Source organism: Strigops habroptila, chromosome 3 (genome assembly GCF_004027225.2).
Source record: "Strigops habroptila isolate Jane chromosome 3, bStrHab1.2.pri, whole genome shotgun sequence".
Classification (NCBI taxonomy): Eukaryota; Metazoa; Chordata; class Aves; order Psittaciformes; family Psittacidae; genus Strigops; species Strigops habroptila.
The window spans coordinates 48,572,423-48,590,594 of NC_044279.2; the positions used below are offsets into that span (position 1 = coordinate 48,572,423).

At 40.6% G+C, this 18,172-nt stretch overlaps 2 protein-coding genes across 14 annotated transcripts in view; both read right to left on the reverse strand.

The window, feature by feature from the left end:
- NR2C1 (nuclear receptor subfamily 2 group C member 1) overlaps positions 1-2,989 on the reverse strand; it is a 53,169-nt gene extending 50,180 nt beyond the window's left edge. For 2 of the 8 annotated variants that reach the window (XR_003990622.1, XM_030480049.1), the window contains exon 1: positions 2,841-2,972. The gene's annotated coding sequence lies outside the window, so the exon portion shown is untranslated. Of the gene's footprint in view, positions 1-2,163; positions 2,739-2,840 lie in introns of those variants that run through there. The other 6 variants (XM_030480055.1, XM_030480053.1, XM_030480054.1 and 3 more) reach the window with 5 other exon arrangements.
- A 2,080-nt stretch (positions 2,990-5,069) lies between these two features.
- Positions 5,070-18,172, reverse strand: part of FGD6 (FYVE, RhoGEF and PH domain containing 6) — a 72,855-nt gene continuing 59,752 nt past the window's right edge. The window contains exons 15-22 of one of the 6 annotated variants that reach the window (XR_003990625.1): positions 16,258-16,360; positions 15,606-15,752; positions 14,676-14,778; positions 13,053-13,180; positions 12,204-12,332; positions 11,961-12,007; positions 9,931-10,079; positions 7,948-8,223 (exon numbers count right to left, since the gene is read on the reverse strand). Coding sequence is in view for 1 of the 6 variants with exons in the window: in XM_030480057.1 (XP_030335917.1) it covers positions 8,187-8,223; positions 9,931-10,079; positions 12,204-12,332; positions 13,053-13,180; positions 14,676-14,778; positions 15,606-15,752; positions 16,258-16,360 (796 nt within the window). In the remaining 5 variants the exon portion in view is untranslated. Of the gene's footprint in view, positions 8,224-9,930; positions 12,333-13,052; positions 13,181-13,578; positions 13,896-14,675; positions 14,779-15,605; positions 15,753-16,257; positions 16,361-18,172 lie in introns of those variants that run through there. The other 5 variants (XM_030480057.1, XR_003990627.1, XR_003990623.1 and 2 more) reach the window with 5 other exon arrangements.

An 18,172-nucleotide genomic window follows, 5' to 3' on the forward strand; every position in this document is an offset into this window, starting at 1 on the left:
CAGGTCTGGCAAAGCAGATACTCACATGAGAGCTCCCCGAACTGCATCAACCAAACCCGCTCAGGTTAGCAAAGCTTACTATTAGAACTGGTTAAGCCCTGGTGGCTGCTGAAGCAGGAAAGGCACATACCCTCTGCCAGATGCAGCACTGCCAGCAAAGACCCATACTTTGTCCACCCGCAGAACAAATGCGTACAGGTTAAAGCTTTGACCCTGCTCTATTCCTTATATACAGTTCAGCTCCCCACTTTAAGCAGGGGGTGCTGGGTGTTTTCAGGATTTTATTTTGACCCAGACATTAGACACAGGTTACTTTCTTTAGGGATACTGCTTTCCTTCACAAACTGTAAGGAAACTCCAGCAATTTCACTGGCTGCACAATCTTTAATTGCATAATACAATAAGCACACAGTGAATCAAAATGAAAATTGAGTATCAGCATAAGGAACAAGCAAACTAATCTTCCCAGTGTAAATAGATTTCACATTACAGATGAAAGCCAGTGTTCACTGAACTAGCACATTAGCTTTAAGCACTCTGTAACGCACGTATTTTGCATGTGAACTACTTAACTGCATGCTACAGTATCAGTGGGTTTTTGTTTGGTTTTGGTTCCCCATGCTCCTCTCCCCTCCAGCTTTAATAACACAATACAATCATGAACTAAATTCATGTTGAAAGGTACTTCTAAAGGTCATCTAGTCCAAGCCCTTTTCCACTAAAGCAAAGTCAGCTTCAGAGTTACATGGTGCTTAGGGCTTTGTCTTCAGAGGCTGAGAAACTTGACCAGAAAGGCCAAGGTAGGCTTTAAAAAAAACCAAACCAAACCAGCCCAAAAAACCAAACACCAACCCAAATCCAAAACACCCCAAAAAACAAAAAAAACCCAAGAAAAACCCCAAATCACACACGAACACCCTCCAAACCAGAACAAAACCCAATCTCCATTGCTATTCCACAATCTAGCGTGGGCTATGGCTCTTCTTAAAGACATCAGAACTCCCACCACATTTGTTCCCTTCAAGACAACACTTCACAAGAAAATAGAACCAGTAAGAAAACCAATTATTAATAAGAACCAAGGGGAAGAGATAAAGCCAGTTAATCGATCTACTGCAAGCTTTTTTCTGTAAAAAGCATCTTGATCTGTTCCTGCAGAATGCAACAGACTTAGCAAGTGGTGCCCAATCATCCAGCTAGAGCAGTGTGAATGAACTGCAGAAGCAGTTGAGGACTGTACCCCCTGCCAGGTGATGTCAGTTATGTTCCCTGTATTACCATGCATGTGCACACATACAGCTGAGCACCATCATATGAAAACACTCAGTCCTGTGATAAGAGAGGGTCTGCAATGTCTCTGGAGAAAGAGCTACAGACAGAAGCAGTCGGACATCTCACAGACCTTAAGACTTCCCTCAAACAAGTGCCCTGGGGAAAGCAGTACAGTCAAGGAGAAAGCTGTGGGTTAAATGCTTGTGTCACAATTGGCCACCATGGACTAACGGGGGGCTTCAATAATTTATAGAATTATTTTCAGGTAGAAACACTGCTACAGAAAAAGCCACCCAAAATGCAAAGCGCAGAAGTGTCACCAGGTGAACACTGCCTCACCCAGCACAGCAACGTGATGCTCTGCCTCCCCCCAGGACTTCTGATTTTACTTATACAGTGCCAATTCCAAAACCAGGAAGCTGTCCTACAGAAAACTATTTGAACTTTTTGTCATCTCATTTTTCGGATGCAGCTCTTCCTACTACACCGCTTTCTCCAGTCCCTCTTGCTGATGCTGGTACCAGTAGCCTCAGTTCAGTTTTCACATATGAAGAATGCCCAACTCAGTTTTTCAGGAATCATGCTCACACGCTCGTCTTGCAGTAAAACCAGTATCAAAAGCCTTTTTTTGTTCCCTGTTGCTAAAGTTTATTTGCACAACACATGCCACCTCCTCTCTTCCCTTCACACAGCGCAAATCTAAGTTCATCCTGCGGTACAGGGCTAGGCTTTTTACACTTATGACAATACACTGCAGCAGTGAGAAGAGGAAGAGCGCACACGCCCCGCACCTCAGAAAGAAAACCCCACCCAACGAGACAAAACAGGGCACAGCCACAGGGTCATCTGCCACAACAGAACTACGACCGGCCGTTATGCAGAACTTATTACCTTAACCCAAATAAACCCACACAGCCGCCAGTGGGATCTGAGAGGAGCGAGCCGCCTGCGCGATGGAGACGGCAGGCACGACGCGGCCGGGGGTCGGGAGCACAGTCACCCCCGGGGGGGGCTGAGGCCGCGCACGGCCGCCGCGGGCGGGCAAAGGAGGAGGCGCCGCGGCTGGTCCATCTTCCGCCCAGCCCCCAGGCCAATCCTACCCCAACCCCCATGTGCCCCGGCAGGCTGCCCTCGCCTCTCCGCTCCCGGGGGGTTCCGCGGGGCCGCGCAGAGCCAGCGCCCGGGCTCGGCCTCCGCCGCGGCCCCGCACAAAATGGCTGCGCGGGGCCGGCGCCCAGCACGCGGGTGGCATCGCCACCCGCCGCCTCCCCCCCCGGCTACCGCTCGCCGGCGGGAGGGGCCGGGGCCCGACGCGGCGGCAGCAAGCGGCAGGCGGCGCCGCCCGGATGCGGGGCGGCGGGAGGCGCAAGCGGTTCCTGTAGGTGAAAGGTCGGGGGGCGCGGGGCCGCCCGCGGGACGCGCCGAGGCCTGAGGCGGGACGGGCGGCGCCCTGCGCCACGCTCCGCGGAGGCGGCGGACGTAAGGCGCGCGGGGACGCACCGTTAGCGCAAGGCCGTCCCCCCGCCGGGCCGGGCAGCGCCGCGCCCGCTGCTGGGAGAGCCGCTCACCTGGGGCGTCCGGCGGGCGCTTCGGCCGGCTTATTTGGCGGCGGCGGCGGCTCCGGCTCCCGGAGGTCAGAGTTCGTGACCCCGCCCCCTCGGCTCGGCTCGGCTCCGCTCGGCGCTGCCCCGCCCCTCACCGCCGCGGCGGCTGCGCCTGCGCCTGCGTCCCGCTGCCCCGCGGGTGGGGGGGTCTGCCGGGGCGGGGCGCTTTCCTCGGCCGCCGGCGGACGGGCCCGGCTGCGGGGAGCCGGACAGGGCACGCAGCAACGCGCTTCTCGGGCGACGCGATGGTCCCGCACAGGTGGGGAAACGTGGCCCTGCCGCACGTGGTTCTGACAGCCCCGCGGGCATCACCGTGCCCGGGAGGAGGAGAACCCGAGTCTGCAAATCCCCGCTGCTGTTCTGGGCAAGGAAACGGGAATGGGTGAGCTTTGAGCGTGGCAGGTACAAAGCGAGGGGTTTTGGCTTTGGGAAGCTTGGTGGGATCCTGCCGCTGAGGCAAGAGCATAGGTGAGGCTTGAAGAGATGCAACATGGTGGAGAGACACCAACAGCGCTTCATCACGGTGGGAGTCAGCCCCGCGGTCACTGTAGCAGTTCAGCCAGCAGTGTTGGGAAAAGCTGCCTCCGCCAGCATGGCAGCAGCAGAGTACTTCGTTAAACGTCAGCGCTGCTCTGAGCAGGGTTTGGAGCCTGGCTGCTCGCCCCCCTGCAGCAGGGCTTTCAGAAAGATGCCAAAACCACTGCTCTGGCTGTGTGTCAGCAATCGTTTGGACCAAAGTTGTATTAATTACTTAATGCATTCTAATTATTTTAGTGACCTTCATCTTAAGTAAGAGTTTTATACTTTAAATATGTCCCTTTCCCCCCCTCCTCATCCACGTGTTCACTGAAGGTTGCATAGCTGTGGTTAGAGATCAGCAGGAACTTCAAGATCATTCAGGCTACTGGGGCTGTATGCACAATTTGATCACCTGAAATGAATTTAGACTATTTTACGCAGTTTTTACTGAATCAGATGACATAAGCATCAACATCTGAGAAGCAGAGATAGGAAAAAACTCCAATTTATGTGTTATTAATAAAATCATTCTCTTGCTTACCTTGTCACTGCTTTTCTTCCCACCCAGGCCCATAGCTGCACTTGCATCCAGCTACCCTACTTCAAGATCAGTAGTTCAGTCAGTACTTGCAAGCATAATAGTTTGCATTTTGATCAAACACATTCCTAAAAGCCAAATGCAAATGAACCTTATGAAGAAACTTTAAATTGGAGCAATTAACTTGCTAAGCTTTTCCTGAAAAGTGTCAGATGTTACAGCACTCTCAGTTTACAGTACTTGTCACTTCCTAAGCTAGCCTGAACTGCACATCCGCTTTATAAATGAAGGAGCTTATTGCAGTTTAATTTAACAAATACCAAGGAATTTGAACCAGAGCTTAGTTCAGGCAAGTATTCTGATACGCTCAATAGAGCAGAAATGTTGCTGTAACCAATAAAACATGGGTTTGATTTTTTCCCTTAGCAAGCGACCCAGCTCATACTTGATCTGTGTATTACAAAGGCATGTCCATGTAGCTGTGTCAGCCAGGATTACAAGAGACACATCCCTATCAAAAACATGCAGAGAAGCAAAACTCTTTATGCTGCAACTGCAAGTTATCAAAAAACTGCTTTCAAACATCCATCAGAGAAGTACAAGGAGGCAGCATAAGTAACCTGACAGAAAAACCTCTCCTTTACAGGCCCTGCTAAAATACTTACAGAATCACAGAATCATTTAGGTTGGAATTTAAGATCAAGTCTTAATTGACTGTTAACCCAACACTGCCAAGTCCACCACTAAACTATGTGCCTAAATGCTACATCTACACATCTTTCAAATACCTCCAGGGATGGTGACTCACCCTGGGCAGCCTGTTCCAATGCTTGACAACCCTTTTGGTGAAGAAATTTTTCCTGATATCCAATCTAGACCCCCCTGGCACAACTCGAGGCCATTTCCTCTTGTCCTCTCCCTTGTTAGCACTAATGTTTCAGGTGGTCAAATCCAGCAGCAGTGTCAGTCTATGCACACAGCTTACGTTTTCTGGCTGTTTTCCGTTAGTAAGGGCAAAACATAGTACAAATTTTAAAGCAAGACTGATGGGCAGGATGACAAATTCTGCTGTTTGAAAATCAATGAATACACAAACTACATAATACATGAAAAACAAGATAAAAAAAGATGCAGACTCAACTAAAGTGAATTTATTTATACAAAAATGATACATATCCACAGGAGTATTTACAACTACTTTAAACTGTTTTCATTTACAAAATAAAGATTCTTTTCTTTCATTTAGACAGTACAATTTAGGACTGCTCCAAATAAAAGCCTATTGGGATGGTAAATACAGGGGACAGCAGTTATGGCAAACAAATGCATTGAATGTGTCTTTCCAAACATCTCTTTACATTATGATGTAATATACATAATTGAGTAATCAGGTTTTCCACACAAAAAATACTTAGTAAAATGTGTTCCATAGCTGCTCAACTATCCACTTGCTTTAAGTCCTTTGGGCACAAAAAGTAGTTTTAAGTTAAAGAGAATTCAGGATCCTAGAACCTTTCATTTGTCCAAGAATAAAGATGCTAGAACTAATACTCAGTGCTAATGTTTGTCTCATACTCTACTAACCAATCTTTAATTAATTATTAACTATAGATTCCTATAAGAAGAGGTAGCCAGGTGTTTAAAAACTTCTGGTCTTGTTTTAGTGTTCAGTCAAATCAAAAAGTGAATACTTTTGATGGTAATGAATCAAAATGGGAGGTGAGCTGGAGAAATAGGGTAAGCTTGAAAAGCAACTATCTGAAAATGTTATGAAAATGCCTATGTTGTGGGTTCTTCATGTGACACAAACCACTTGTGCTGGAGAAAGGGGAAAAGAAATATTCAAACATGTTCACAAAGACAATTTATTTCACACAGAATTAGACTGCAATATATGTACTATTGTTTTTAAGGCTCCATTCAATCTATTTCTGTCACAGAAGGATTTTTTTGATTGACCAACTGCTTCTGGAAGAAGTCCTCTGATTTTCACAGAACACTTTATTTTTTCACTCTGCACCAAATCCTTAGAGGTAGTTTAATGCCACAGGAGGCAGAACTTGGGCGCCTTATTCAGTATGCATTTTGACTTTTATTGCTCTGTTCTGCAGCAGGGAGATCAATATCAAATGATGAATTGTAATTAAATTAGCTTGCTCCTAGCCAAATTTGATTCATTTGCTGGTTCATGGCTTTCCATCTTAGTTCTTGTGCAGACGCTATGAAAATATTAATAAGCTCTTCCCTATGATACTATCAACTGGAAGAGCCACATCTCATCTGTGTTATATTGGATATCAGTTTTGTTTTGGATAAAGTAAAAACCATGTCAGAAATCACCCCGAAGAGACATGCTAATAGCTTACGTAGCTTCAGACAGCAGCTGGTTTTGGAAATTAAGTAAAAGCCCTTTATATATAAAGAGGTAAGTATTAATTTATCATGTTTCTATTAAAATAATAAAAGAGAATAAAGGCTTTGATCAGACTCACTGAATTTGAAACACTATCTGGTCAAACTTCTGGCATTCATGAGGGTCAGATCTGTAGCCTTAAGTCCCTGATTCAGAAAGGTACTCTACTGAAATGCTTGAAGTCAATGAAATTACTTATATACTTAACATTAAACACTGGCTTAACATTAACATAGGCTTCCAAACCCGCTATTAAAAACAGAAGCTTTGGAAAATCAAGCTGCTTCAGAGCTATGTTAGTATCTCAGACCTGATCTTGGGGTATTTGAGGGAATAGGAGAATTTTGGTTTGCATTTTCATTCTTGGCCTTCCTGTGATGACTACTAACTATTCTATCATGGATTCTCTTTCCTTTGTGAGGCCACAGAATAGCTATTAACATGATTCAAACTATTAATTAACAGGTAATTGCTCTTAATTCTGTTAACACAACTAGCTTGATTCAGAGGACTACTGAGAAGTGTTTCATACAGTAAAATTAACTGGCTACATATGCATTTGACATAAAAATGGCTTCCTTTCATACGTTTTTCATAGTTCTAGTTCCATTTATGATATTACAGTGTTAAAAAACTTTCAAAAATTAAATAGAATAAATGCACCAGAATCATCAGTAACTATTTCCTAATGAGGTATACTGACGATTTTCTTAAAGAAAAAAAACCCTAACACCTAAAACTGAATTGTGGTTTAAAGTGTCGAACAGAACAAATCATAGTGTAAACAAAAATGTATTTCAAAGAATAGTATGCATTTTCAATGCCATCTGCACTAAAAAAGCTGGGTTTTCTTGGTATGGCAATTCCAGTTTAAGCATAATATTTAAATATAGTTTAAATTTTTTTGGGGGGGGTGTGCATATATTGTTTAATGTTCTTTGAACAATATACAGTGTTTCATGCTGCGTACGGAACTCAGTTGACACAAAGCTTTGAAGCAAAGAGGGTATTTTGTCTTTTCCCTGTATATCAAAAATGTATTTTTCACTCTGCTTTAAATTACTGTTGGAAACATAAAAGAAAATATATCTTGCAATTGTTTGAAGATGACTCATTTAGTCTCTTTGGCATTTGTAGTACTGAAAAAGCTCTAGTGCCTTATCTCTGTAATTGCAAAGTCTGTTTTACAACAATTTTCCCTTTTTTTTTTTTTTAGTAATTGAACTGTATTTTGCAATTGTTTCTGTGATACAGAATTCATTGTACTGTTTTAATGTACTGGTAAGCAAGATTTCAACTGCCATTCAAGGAAGGGAGCAGCAATATCATACAACTTCTCACAAAGGAGTTTACATGCGAACAAAGATCCAAAATCTTTGTAATTCCTATTCTGATCTGTTCTTGCTAACTTGCAAAGTGAGCATCAGCAACTCAAGACCTATACACAAATCATGAGGAACTGTACAACTGCAACAGATTTGTTTTGCGTTTTGTTTTTTTTAAAAAGTATAAACTTCAGGAATATGTTGACCAACCACCCGCCATTCTGAAAACATGGGCACTTTGGACCTCAACGCAGACCTCACAAATAATTCTGACCATTTAAGTAAACATTGGAATTTAATAAATAACACATTTTGTATCAACACAGAAATACACACGGTTCTTTAAAAAAATATTACCTTACACTAAAAATGCAACAACTCCTAATCCTGACAAATATACAATTTTGTGGAGGCTGAGACGGCAGGATTCCATTTCTTTGAACAGTTGCTGTACTCTGTTTTACCACCATTCCTGGACATTTTCCTTTAAGCTTGCAGACACGATGCTGACACTGCTATAATATGGTGCCTTCTTGAAAAGCTTCTATCCACCTGTTAGAAAATTAAACACTGTTTTAGGCAGTTGCTGGTAGAAGTGTAAATCACACTGCTCTGACTAGCTACAGATTCACACAAGAATTAACATCGTACTTGCATTACCAGTTGGTCTGTTTGTGCGAATGCCAGAAATATATTCAAGGAGTCCAAATATACAAAGCTTGCTAGAGACGTTTAGCTATCAATACAAGGCCAGATGATAGAACCATTGAGGATAGTACTGGACTAAGAAATATAACAGCTCAAACAGTAAACGTCTGTTAAAATTTATTATTACACTTACACAAATACATCAGATATTTCCTTGGCCATAATCGGAAAAAATAGTGTCCACTGATGTAAACAGGCCAACAGCACGTTCTTTGTTTTTTCTTTTAATGCTATCAAAGCAGCATTTATTTTGGAGGTTCAGCATAAGTCTCCTAAGGATATTAAATACTCAGAAAAAATTTGCATTTTAAGGTACTTAATGTTACTCCTAGCTACGATAAAAGAGAGTATGTCCAATTTCAAGTTTTCCTACTGATGAAAAAAGCAATTGTCTGAACAGGAAAACAAAGCTATTGAATGCCTTGGATCTTTTTTTAGTTTTGTTTTATATAGTATGAATAAGGACACAGTGGAAACAAGGGAATGGTATTGTAATTAACAAGAAAACATTTGTATGCATCTGCAAGACAAAATACCCCCCAAAATCAAAAAAGACTTAGAGATTTTGTGTAGAGAAGTGTAATTAAGCATGTTCTCAGCTGTTCAAAATTTTCAGTTGTCCTGAGTACTTCAGTGTTTTTGAATATCCCTATTTGCACAAAACTATACATGCAGCCATTTGAATGCTTAAGTATTAATAATGGACCAGTTAGCACATGAAATCTATTGTATTAATGTAAAATTCATTTGGGAAAACTGTGGTGAAACCAGTCAGATAAGCTAAGCATACAGGCAAGATAAATGTACTGCTTCCATGCTGATTTCTAGTCTACTCCATGATTCATATAGCAAATATTTTCTCCCGATTAATGACCAAGCTTCTAGGTTATTTCGTGTAACACACACATAATACATACATAGAATCATAGAATCATAGATAAATATGACATTGATAAATATGACTCCAAACTCAGACACATCAGCAGGACTTTAAATGAAACAGCTTGTGTAGGTGTTCTTTGAATTCAAGCTTTTGGTCTGAACATACTAAGCGTGCCTAAGTGCTCAGGCATATCTGCACACACACTTCAAACGTCTGTCCCTTACTTCGTAGGGCTTGCTTTATGTTCACTGCCATATATTAATTAAAAATAACTAAAATTTACAGCTGGAAATAAGGGACACATCAGTTCTTAAAACACATTTTCTGATTCCTCCAAAGGTAACAATTCAATTTTCACTTCAGCAGACCAGGGACAGAGAAACAGGCTAGAAGAATAGGCTAAAAAAAGAAAGATTTCTTGTTTTATCTTAGACTGTTCCATTCTTCTACATTCATTCTTTTGCGAAAGACAGTCTGCTTCTTCATTTAAAGCATTTCAGAAGTCCTAAAGAAACCAGGACCTTATGTTTAAGTAATTTAAAAGTTTTATTTACATATGTTATAATATGCATCTTCTGTACATGTGCTTAAACTCTGATTATTAACATTCGTGACTTCTGAAACATTTTCTAGAAAAAAGTAACAAATTAATTCAAAGAGTTTCTTACTTTTGAGCTGAATGGGGATCATCTGCTTTAAATATGTAAAATAAAGTGTTTTTGTGCAGTAAATGGAACACTCTAGACTCTGAGTTTTCATCTTTTACTTCACTGACTGTGAATCCAAGTAAAGGCTGGCTCTCTAATGCTGCCACATCCTATTTTATGGGAAAAAAAGCAAACAAGACAAAATTGAGCATGTAAGACATACTAAGAAATGCATTTAGACTTACTCATGCACCATACCATTGCAACAGATTATACAACAAACAGGTTGTTACAAATAGTCATGCACAAAATGCCACTTTTTATAGTCCTCATGCATGAATCAGGCGACAGGAAATAACAAAACCTTGTAGACTTCAACATTGCTGTTCCTCTTTTTATTTCCCATTTCCCTGGTAACATCTTCATATTCTTTTCTCAAGCACCAGTCACACTCCAAATACTTTTGATGGCTAAACTTATTTTGCTTTCTGTTGCTCAAAATTCACAGCGTAGGGAAAAAAAGTTGCTTAGTGTTTTCCCTAGCCAACTGGTTGGCTAGTAAGGAGTAGCAAGAGAAGCTGCACCTTTTTCTCTCCTCTTCATTTAATTTCAAAACCTGGCTAATAAGGCACCTTTTCCCTTCCTTATTCATCTCAATCACTTCTTTTCTTATGCCTAGCATTTTTGGAAGGGGGGAAAAAGGAAAAGGTATTTTCATCCTGTGCATATTCCAAAACAGTGTTTTGTAACTAGGCAGGGACCTGCAATGCTTCTGGATAGTGAAAAAATAAATAATGAATGTACATGAACACCAACACATCAGGTGAAGACTTTGATAATTGCCTCTACATTGAAACAAGAGTATCCTGAGAAAGCAACATTTCTTGATACTGGAAAACAGTCAAGTAAGGCTTAGCAATCTGTTTTAGTATCTTAAGTTTTTTTACCACTTATTAGTGGTCTTTATATCACTTGGAACTAATAGAAGTAGTTTAACTGGAGTTTTCTGGCTAAGGCCACAGTGGACCTTCCCTTGAGACTCGAAACAATGTCTCCTGCAATGGCTCATCAAGATGAAAAATAAAGACAGCTATTCCTTAGTTTAAAGAAAACAGGAAAGAGTTAATTTTATGATTTTGAGCTGCAAACTGAACCTACTCTGGAAGGCTGGTATCAGCAAAAGAAAATTTAAGGTGACTGTCACAGACAAATATGCCTTTCTTTACACTTGTTAAAGTCTCCTTTGCAACTGCCAGGAAAGGCACAGTGCTGTAAAATATTTGTCAAATCTTTGCAAAAGCAATTGTTTTGTACATACTAATTGAAAATATTTTTAGAAATACTTGGGTTTTTTACTATTGTCAGTGCTGGGGTGGAAATAACATCACCGTTTCTGGATGTAATTCGGAAATTCAAAATAAAGATTGGCACTACAGGAGGAACAAATCTGATCATAAACCAGGAAATATCTAGAGTGGAGATGGCTTGAGGGTAAAGAAGGGTAATTTTTACACAGTCAGGATAGGCTGAGCCTTACATTTTGGAAGAGAGTAAAGGATAGTAATACCTTTAAACAAATGCTTTGGATATTTTGCTCTTCAAAGCTATTAGCAAACTATAATATGTAATACAAAAAGGTGAAACCCAAGATCTTCCAGTCCTACAGTGCATCCATATATGTTGCAAAACATTGTAAGATGCAATAAAACTACATCCTCAGCACATGCTGGGATGTGCAGAGCTTGTACATATTGGTTACATTATTCCACACTGCAACAGGACTACACATTCTAAATAAAAAAAGCAAATGCCATTAGGTAAGATGCATTTCTTTTTATACTACAGCACTGTGTATTAAATAGTAACTCCAGGCTGAAGATGACAGTTTGAGGAGAAAAGATTTAGTTTGCTTATTTTCCAAACATTCAGAATACCATATGGAACTTCAGAACAAGATACTTCAAGATGCTTTTTATAAGGTTGGTTTTGCCACTAGCCCGATGTGATGCATCCAAACAGACCCCCGTGTATTCAACTGACTCAGAACATACCTACAACCGTGCAATGGTGTGCAGTGCAGAGGTACTCAAAGCTAGGTCTGGAATCAGAAATGGTGTAGCTGTATTAGTGTATTATAGTACCAAGCTCACTGGCTCTTTTCAAAATACTATACTGCAATCAGACCCATTACGGTTAGGTGATCTAACTATAGCTTGTTGCTGGATGATATACAACTTTGTTACAAAGACAGTATTATCATTGGCTATTTGATTTCTAATATGTAGTTTTCTTACCTCACTAGCAGCATATGTATATAGCACCTTATTTTTTATAACAAACCATAGGTGTTTCCATGGTTTCTTACTGCCCTTCGATCTGTGTAGGTAGCCACTCATTGTAGAATCTTCTGTATTTGCTGAAACCTGAAGAAACAAACAAACCCCAGAAGTATGAATGCATCTGTCCAGGGTTTCCCAGTACAGCTTTTTTTAAACCAGATCTCCAGTGCCCTGTCCTGTCAAAAACTCCAGTTCTTACCTGATCTCGAGTTGATGTTGCTAATTAACTCAGATGGCTGAAAAAAAAAGGATTTTGTCTGCCATCATCTAATCTGGTCTGGAATAGAGGTTTCTGCAGTCACCAGGGTTGGAACTTAAATTTGATGCACCAGGACAAAAGAGGGCTGAAACACTGAGGACCACACACAGCTGGAGAACACACATTCCTATGTAAGAAGAAAAATTACTTTCTTCCATTCCCAAGACCTCCAGCATAGGTAGGCAGAGTTTAGCTCTACCTTTCCTAATCATAAGCCAAGAGCGGAGTTGGTGTAAAAGTCTTCTCATTGACTGTTGGTGCAGGGATAAATCACTATTCCTTGAAACACAGGGAAGCAGGAAAGAAATTAAAATTCCAACTATCTCCCTGAATCACATTCTCACAGGTATTTATGCAGTTTATATTCTGCTTCAAAGTTCAGGTCCCTGCCTATATAAAACTAAAGCCCAAACCACTATTACATGCAAATTTTGATTTTGTAGATTTCTAAAAAAGATGCCCAAAATATGGAACTATCTTTTTCATTGTTAATACTGATGATATAATACCAACAAGGCATGACTTTTGATCAGTAAAGCACTTACTTCTTTGAGGGCTGCAGGAATTTTTTTCTGCTTTCTTCCAGAGGGAATGCTGTGTAAAACTGTAGACAAGGCACTTGACGGAGATTTATGGTTGACTGGGGATCCGCTCTTAGAAGTGCACTGGTTATCTAAAATGCATAGGATGAATATACTGCTTTATGCCACAGATGACTTAACACAGGCAATGATTCTTGGACTTTTTTCTTAAGAACAGCTGACATTTTTCTTCTGATCAGGTCTTTCAATAGTAACACTTAATCACATTGAATTCAGTGTAGAATTAACTTTTCAGTATTATCATCAACGACATGAATTAGAATATCCCAAATCACACACAGACTGGAAAAAAAAAAAAAACCAAAACAAAACCCACAAGTAATCGAAAACTAAACAGATTGGTCTTGTTTGTTTACAGTCTGTTCTCTTGATGTTGAACCACCTTTGCCCATATGCAGGGTGAAAATCAAGTCTTAAAAACCACACCAAATTTTGAGAGCTGTCCTCTGTAGTTCAGCCTGTGCTTTACCTCTGTTCCCCAACTCTGTCCTTCAATCCTCTACATCTGTTATCTTCTCAGCTTTTTTCGGTATGGGTGCTACACAGTTCCTCTTCCAGCATCATGCCATCATACATGCGTTTCTGGAGATTCCCATCTCCAGAGTCAAATCTGTGTTTCTCCACTGCCACTGGCAATTCCTTCATCTCTCTTGGAGAACTTCTGCAACACTTCACTCCTTTAAAATCCTCTTTTCTAGCAACACCCACCACTATTTCACAGCCCATCCTGGAAGGAGCAGCTTCATTAACTCTACTTCTAGAGTTGTCCCTGAACATGGTGAGGCTCTGAAATAGTGAGCAGAGCAGGAGAGCAATTGGATTGCCAGCCGTACCCACTTGCTCTGCAGCTCTCTTTCCAGCTGAAAGCACCTGCAATTGTCTGCAGCACAGCAGCCTCTAGTGCCCAACGCACAGACCTGCAGGTGGTCCAGACAACCCGCCTTCCCCATCACCGCAGGCTCCCACCACCACTTCAAGGGTTGTCGATGCTGCGTTCCACATCCCCGTGAGAAACGTCATCCCCAGCATGCTAGAAGCCATAGCTTGATTATTTTCCTGGGAAATCACAGATTTCCTGATACCCTAGAAAGCTTGAACTGTAGCCTCTGCCAGAGGGAAAGGCAGCAAACTGTTTCAGTTCCTGCTTATGGCTCATTTGTATATTCTATACTAGAGTCTTTGAACAGAATTCAGAGCAAGTCTTGTGAGATGGGGCTGGATTCCCATTTTACTGGGAAGTGCCTCCATTGACTTTATATTCGTTTCTGCATAAAGATATGATGAAAAGCAATGTAACACTAGTTATCTCAAAAAGAAAGCAGTATAAGCTACATGTCATTACCATAGGGCAAATGCATGCTTCTGGAAGAAAGAGCCAGAATATTGAAAATTCGTGTCCTAGCTTACCCCACAGAAACTTGTTTGGGCTTTTATAAACTCAGATGCCTATGACTTGCCAGGGACTAGCAGAATTAGGCAGCTGAAACCAGCAGTAAATATGAGGCACAAACATATCATGTTAATAAGGGCGATAAAAATAAGACAGTTTGTGAAGCATTTCTTTACCTTGTTTCTGTAGCTCCCTGAAGCAATGATCACATACTCGTGCTGGCTGGTTTTTCATGTAGTCTAAACCATGCTTATTTGATGAACAAGCTTGACAAACAATCTGCAAACAGATAAAAGCATTATTGTACATGATGCGTACCGGTAGATCACCAAATGCTCAAAGATGTTCAGCACTGTCAAGCCTGTAACAGAACCTGAAATAGGCACTATATTACACTGAAAATGGTTTAAGATTTTGGCTTTACCCTATGTCCTTAAGTTCAACATGCTTCTCTTTCCTCCTCTAAATTATAAAAATTTAAATACAAAAAAAATCAGAGTTACACAAGTCAGTAAGCCAACATTAACAATGCATGAAGAGTAGAACAAACCTACTATGTTACTGAACTGTTTAAATCATAAGCTTTTACAGAACTAAAAATAGTAATTTCTCTCTTGACAATTTCTCTGCAACACAGATGTCTCAAGTGCATTGAATTCTATATTCTTACTTGATTAAAACAAGAAAAATAAAGGGTTTAGATATACCTGTAATAAGTGTTAAATATAAAGTAAGTTTGGTACTAACTTAAAAACAAAATCATTATTTATCTTATCAAAATTGGCGAGGAAGATATTTTTCTGATTTCAGCCAGCATTCTCTGTTTGTACTATGTAATTGCAGAAGCAGAAGACAATCATAAGTAGTACTCCAAAATGCAAAATAAGAAGCATGTAACAGATTAAAAGGTTGAACACTGCTCTGTCGTAACACCTTGCTCTAAAACAAAGAAGCAAACAACTCCAACATGATGGTTTTAATCCATACAATTGTGTAACAGTACAGTGTTCCCTTAAAAGAGTTGTGGTGCAATCAGGCTCCACCTGCATTTATCACACAAGGTACCTAAATGACTAATGGAAAATGTGATGACAAAATTGTCCAACCTTTCCACATGCCCTGCAATGATGCCTTCTCCATGTCAAGGTGAATTCACTTGTACAGATCATACACATCGTGGCTCTAGTATCAGGGATCCAGATTGGAGCCTTTGACCCAAGTGGACTATCTTCTTCCTGTTTCTCTGGATCTGCCTGAGAACATAGGCAGAATATCATTACATCAGTGATGCGAAATAAGATTAATATTTATCAGTGATTATAGGGTAACTCTAATTAACACTAGAAAGCCTTCTCTGATAAATCGTCATGGTCTTAAATGTTATCTACTATTTCATCAGTGACCATTATAGTGCAACCCTGAAGAGAGAGCTGCATTTAATTAGTTCAAAAAGGCGGTGTGATTTTCAAGCTTTACCAGCCTATTTATATCAATAGCTGCTATATTTTAGTATCTTTTCATTTTATCTTTCTTTTAGCAAGATTACTGAGAGAATTGAGAAAGCTGCTTTGCGTTTTTTTGGAAGAAAATGATTTTATATTTATGAACCAGATAACATTATGATATATTGTTCTGTTCACTTATCATTTACGATCCTGTTTTATTATTCATTATGGAATGCCCCTTGTTTCTCTAAACACCTGCAAAGAAGCTTTGTGTTCAAAAAGGGAACAAACCAACAATAATGGTGTGATATACCTCTTCAAGACTTTTGCTAGGATTAAATGTGATTCTCTTTTTTGTGTATTCTTCAATTGACTTGGAGATAGCTTCTAACCACTCATCTCTTTCTGTAGCAGAACTGTTGGAGTAAAAAAATATAAATTATTATTAACATTTAAAACAAGAAGCAAGTGTTGATTAGAATTCCACTGGCTTTATTACACACTGACCTAACTCTCTTGCAATTTCAGTTTAATAGACCATCTCCAGTCCCTACTGAAACTGGCTTTATTTTTAGTCTGTATGGTGTCAGTCATTTTGTTGATTAATGCTAAAAAAGATTTCTGTGTCTGTTGTTATAATGTGGGTTCCCTTCCCCCTTTCCTCTTTCCAAAATACCTTATGATTGTTGCAGGGCTTCTATGTCATTGTCATTTACTGGTCTATATGATGCTCCAAGAACAAAGGCATGGGCCCTCCTCTCTTGAGAGGGACCCTGAAATTTCACCAAGCCTTTTATTCCTTCCCCCCACTTCCTTCTGCCTCAAAGTGCAGTTTGTTATACCCAGACTTATGAAACCTTGAGCTTCTGTCAAGAAAAACACGCTGCCTCTTCCCCAGCCTTGTGCTCCTACTAGGTCATGCTACTTTGAAATTATTCTTTTCTTTCAAATTTTTCCATTGGATTAGCTAACCCAAAGAGATAAACATATGAGCTTCCTGTACCTCTCCATCCCACAGCTGATGGATCACTAACCAAGTGCAAGGAAAGCATTAGGCTGAAGTGGCCATGGTATGGGACGCAGGAAGAACACTGGATTATGTGCAATGCCAAAGCACTTCCTCTGGCTGTGGGCCCATCACCACTTTCATATAATATAAATCTATGCTGCTCCTGCTGCAAAGGGCAGCCTACTATACTCCCTCTCAGCCACTAGGTCTTACTTTCACCCTTGTGCCACAACACACGTGGTAACACAGTGGGCTATGTAAGTACAGTGGGCTGTACTTACAGGAAACAAATCCATACTAAAGCAACCATTTGACCTGCCTTTCCTATGGATCAGTTTACTGACTGGGTTCACTATGCAGCACGGAGGGTGCTCTGAGGACGTAAGAAGCAGTTTTGTGGCAGAGGAACAGCTAGACGTGTTTAAGATGCCATGCCAGCTTAAAAAGGGCTTCTAAAATTTAAACCAGTATCACTACCAACATTCTTTTTATTTCCTACTTCTTATATAGTATCAAATAAATTAATTTGGAATAAATTAATTTGAATAGGATAAATATATAAAAAGGAAAGTTAGGGAAGAGGAAAGCAACGACTTACACAAATTGGGTGTGCAACACCAATTACTTTTTAAAGACTTCTGTACATGAATTTGGAAGCTTTGATCATATTTGAACCTTTACGGAAAATACTTTGAGCCAGGGTTTTGAACTGCATGAAACTGAGTACTATACAGAATCAGAGAGGACAAATCTGGTAAGGTTCCCCCTCGCAGAGGAAGCCTGTGAGGCATGAGGGGAAAAAAAACCCACAAACCATCTAGCACACACAGCAACAAAATCAAAACAAAAGGAGAGGAAATAAGACACAAGGAAGGGCAAAGCAATGTATTATTGTCTGTCCCAATATCTCGCACTCTGCGTGGAACATTTTGTTCAGTTTATTTACTTTTGCCTCATCTGGAATGAACAACTGGTCTGCATTAGCTATGTAACATTCATAAGTAATCAACTCCGTTGGCTTTTCCAAAATCTGGTTACGTTTAATTAGGTTCCTATAACTAAATAATTAAATTTAAAGTTGGCCCGGTTTTTGGAGATTAAGCATTCCCCTGTCATGTAGGGATTGCTACACATGGGGCTGCTTGCACATGAGCTACGTGGCTTATGTCCCAGTATTCAGCTGTGGAGCTCACACTTGGTAGGTTTGTTAGTGCTAGCC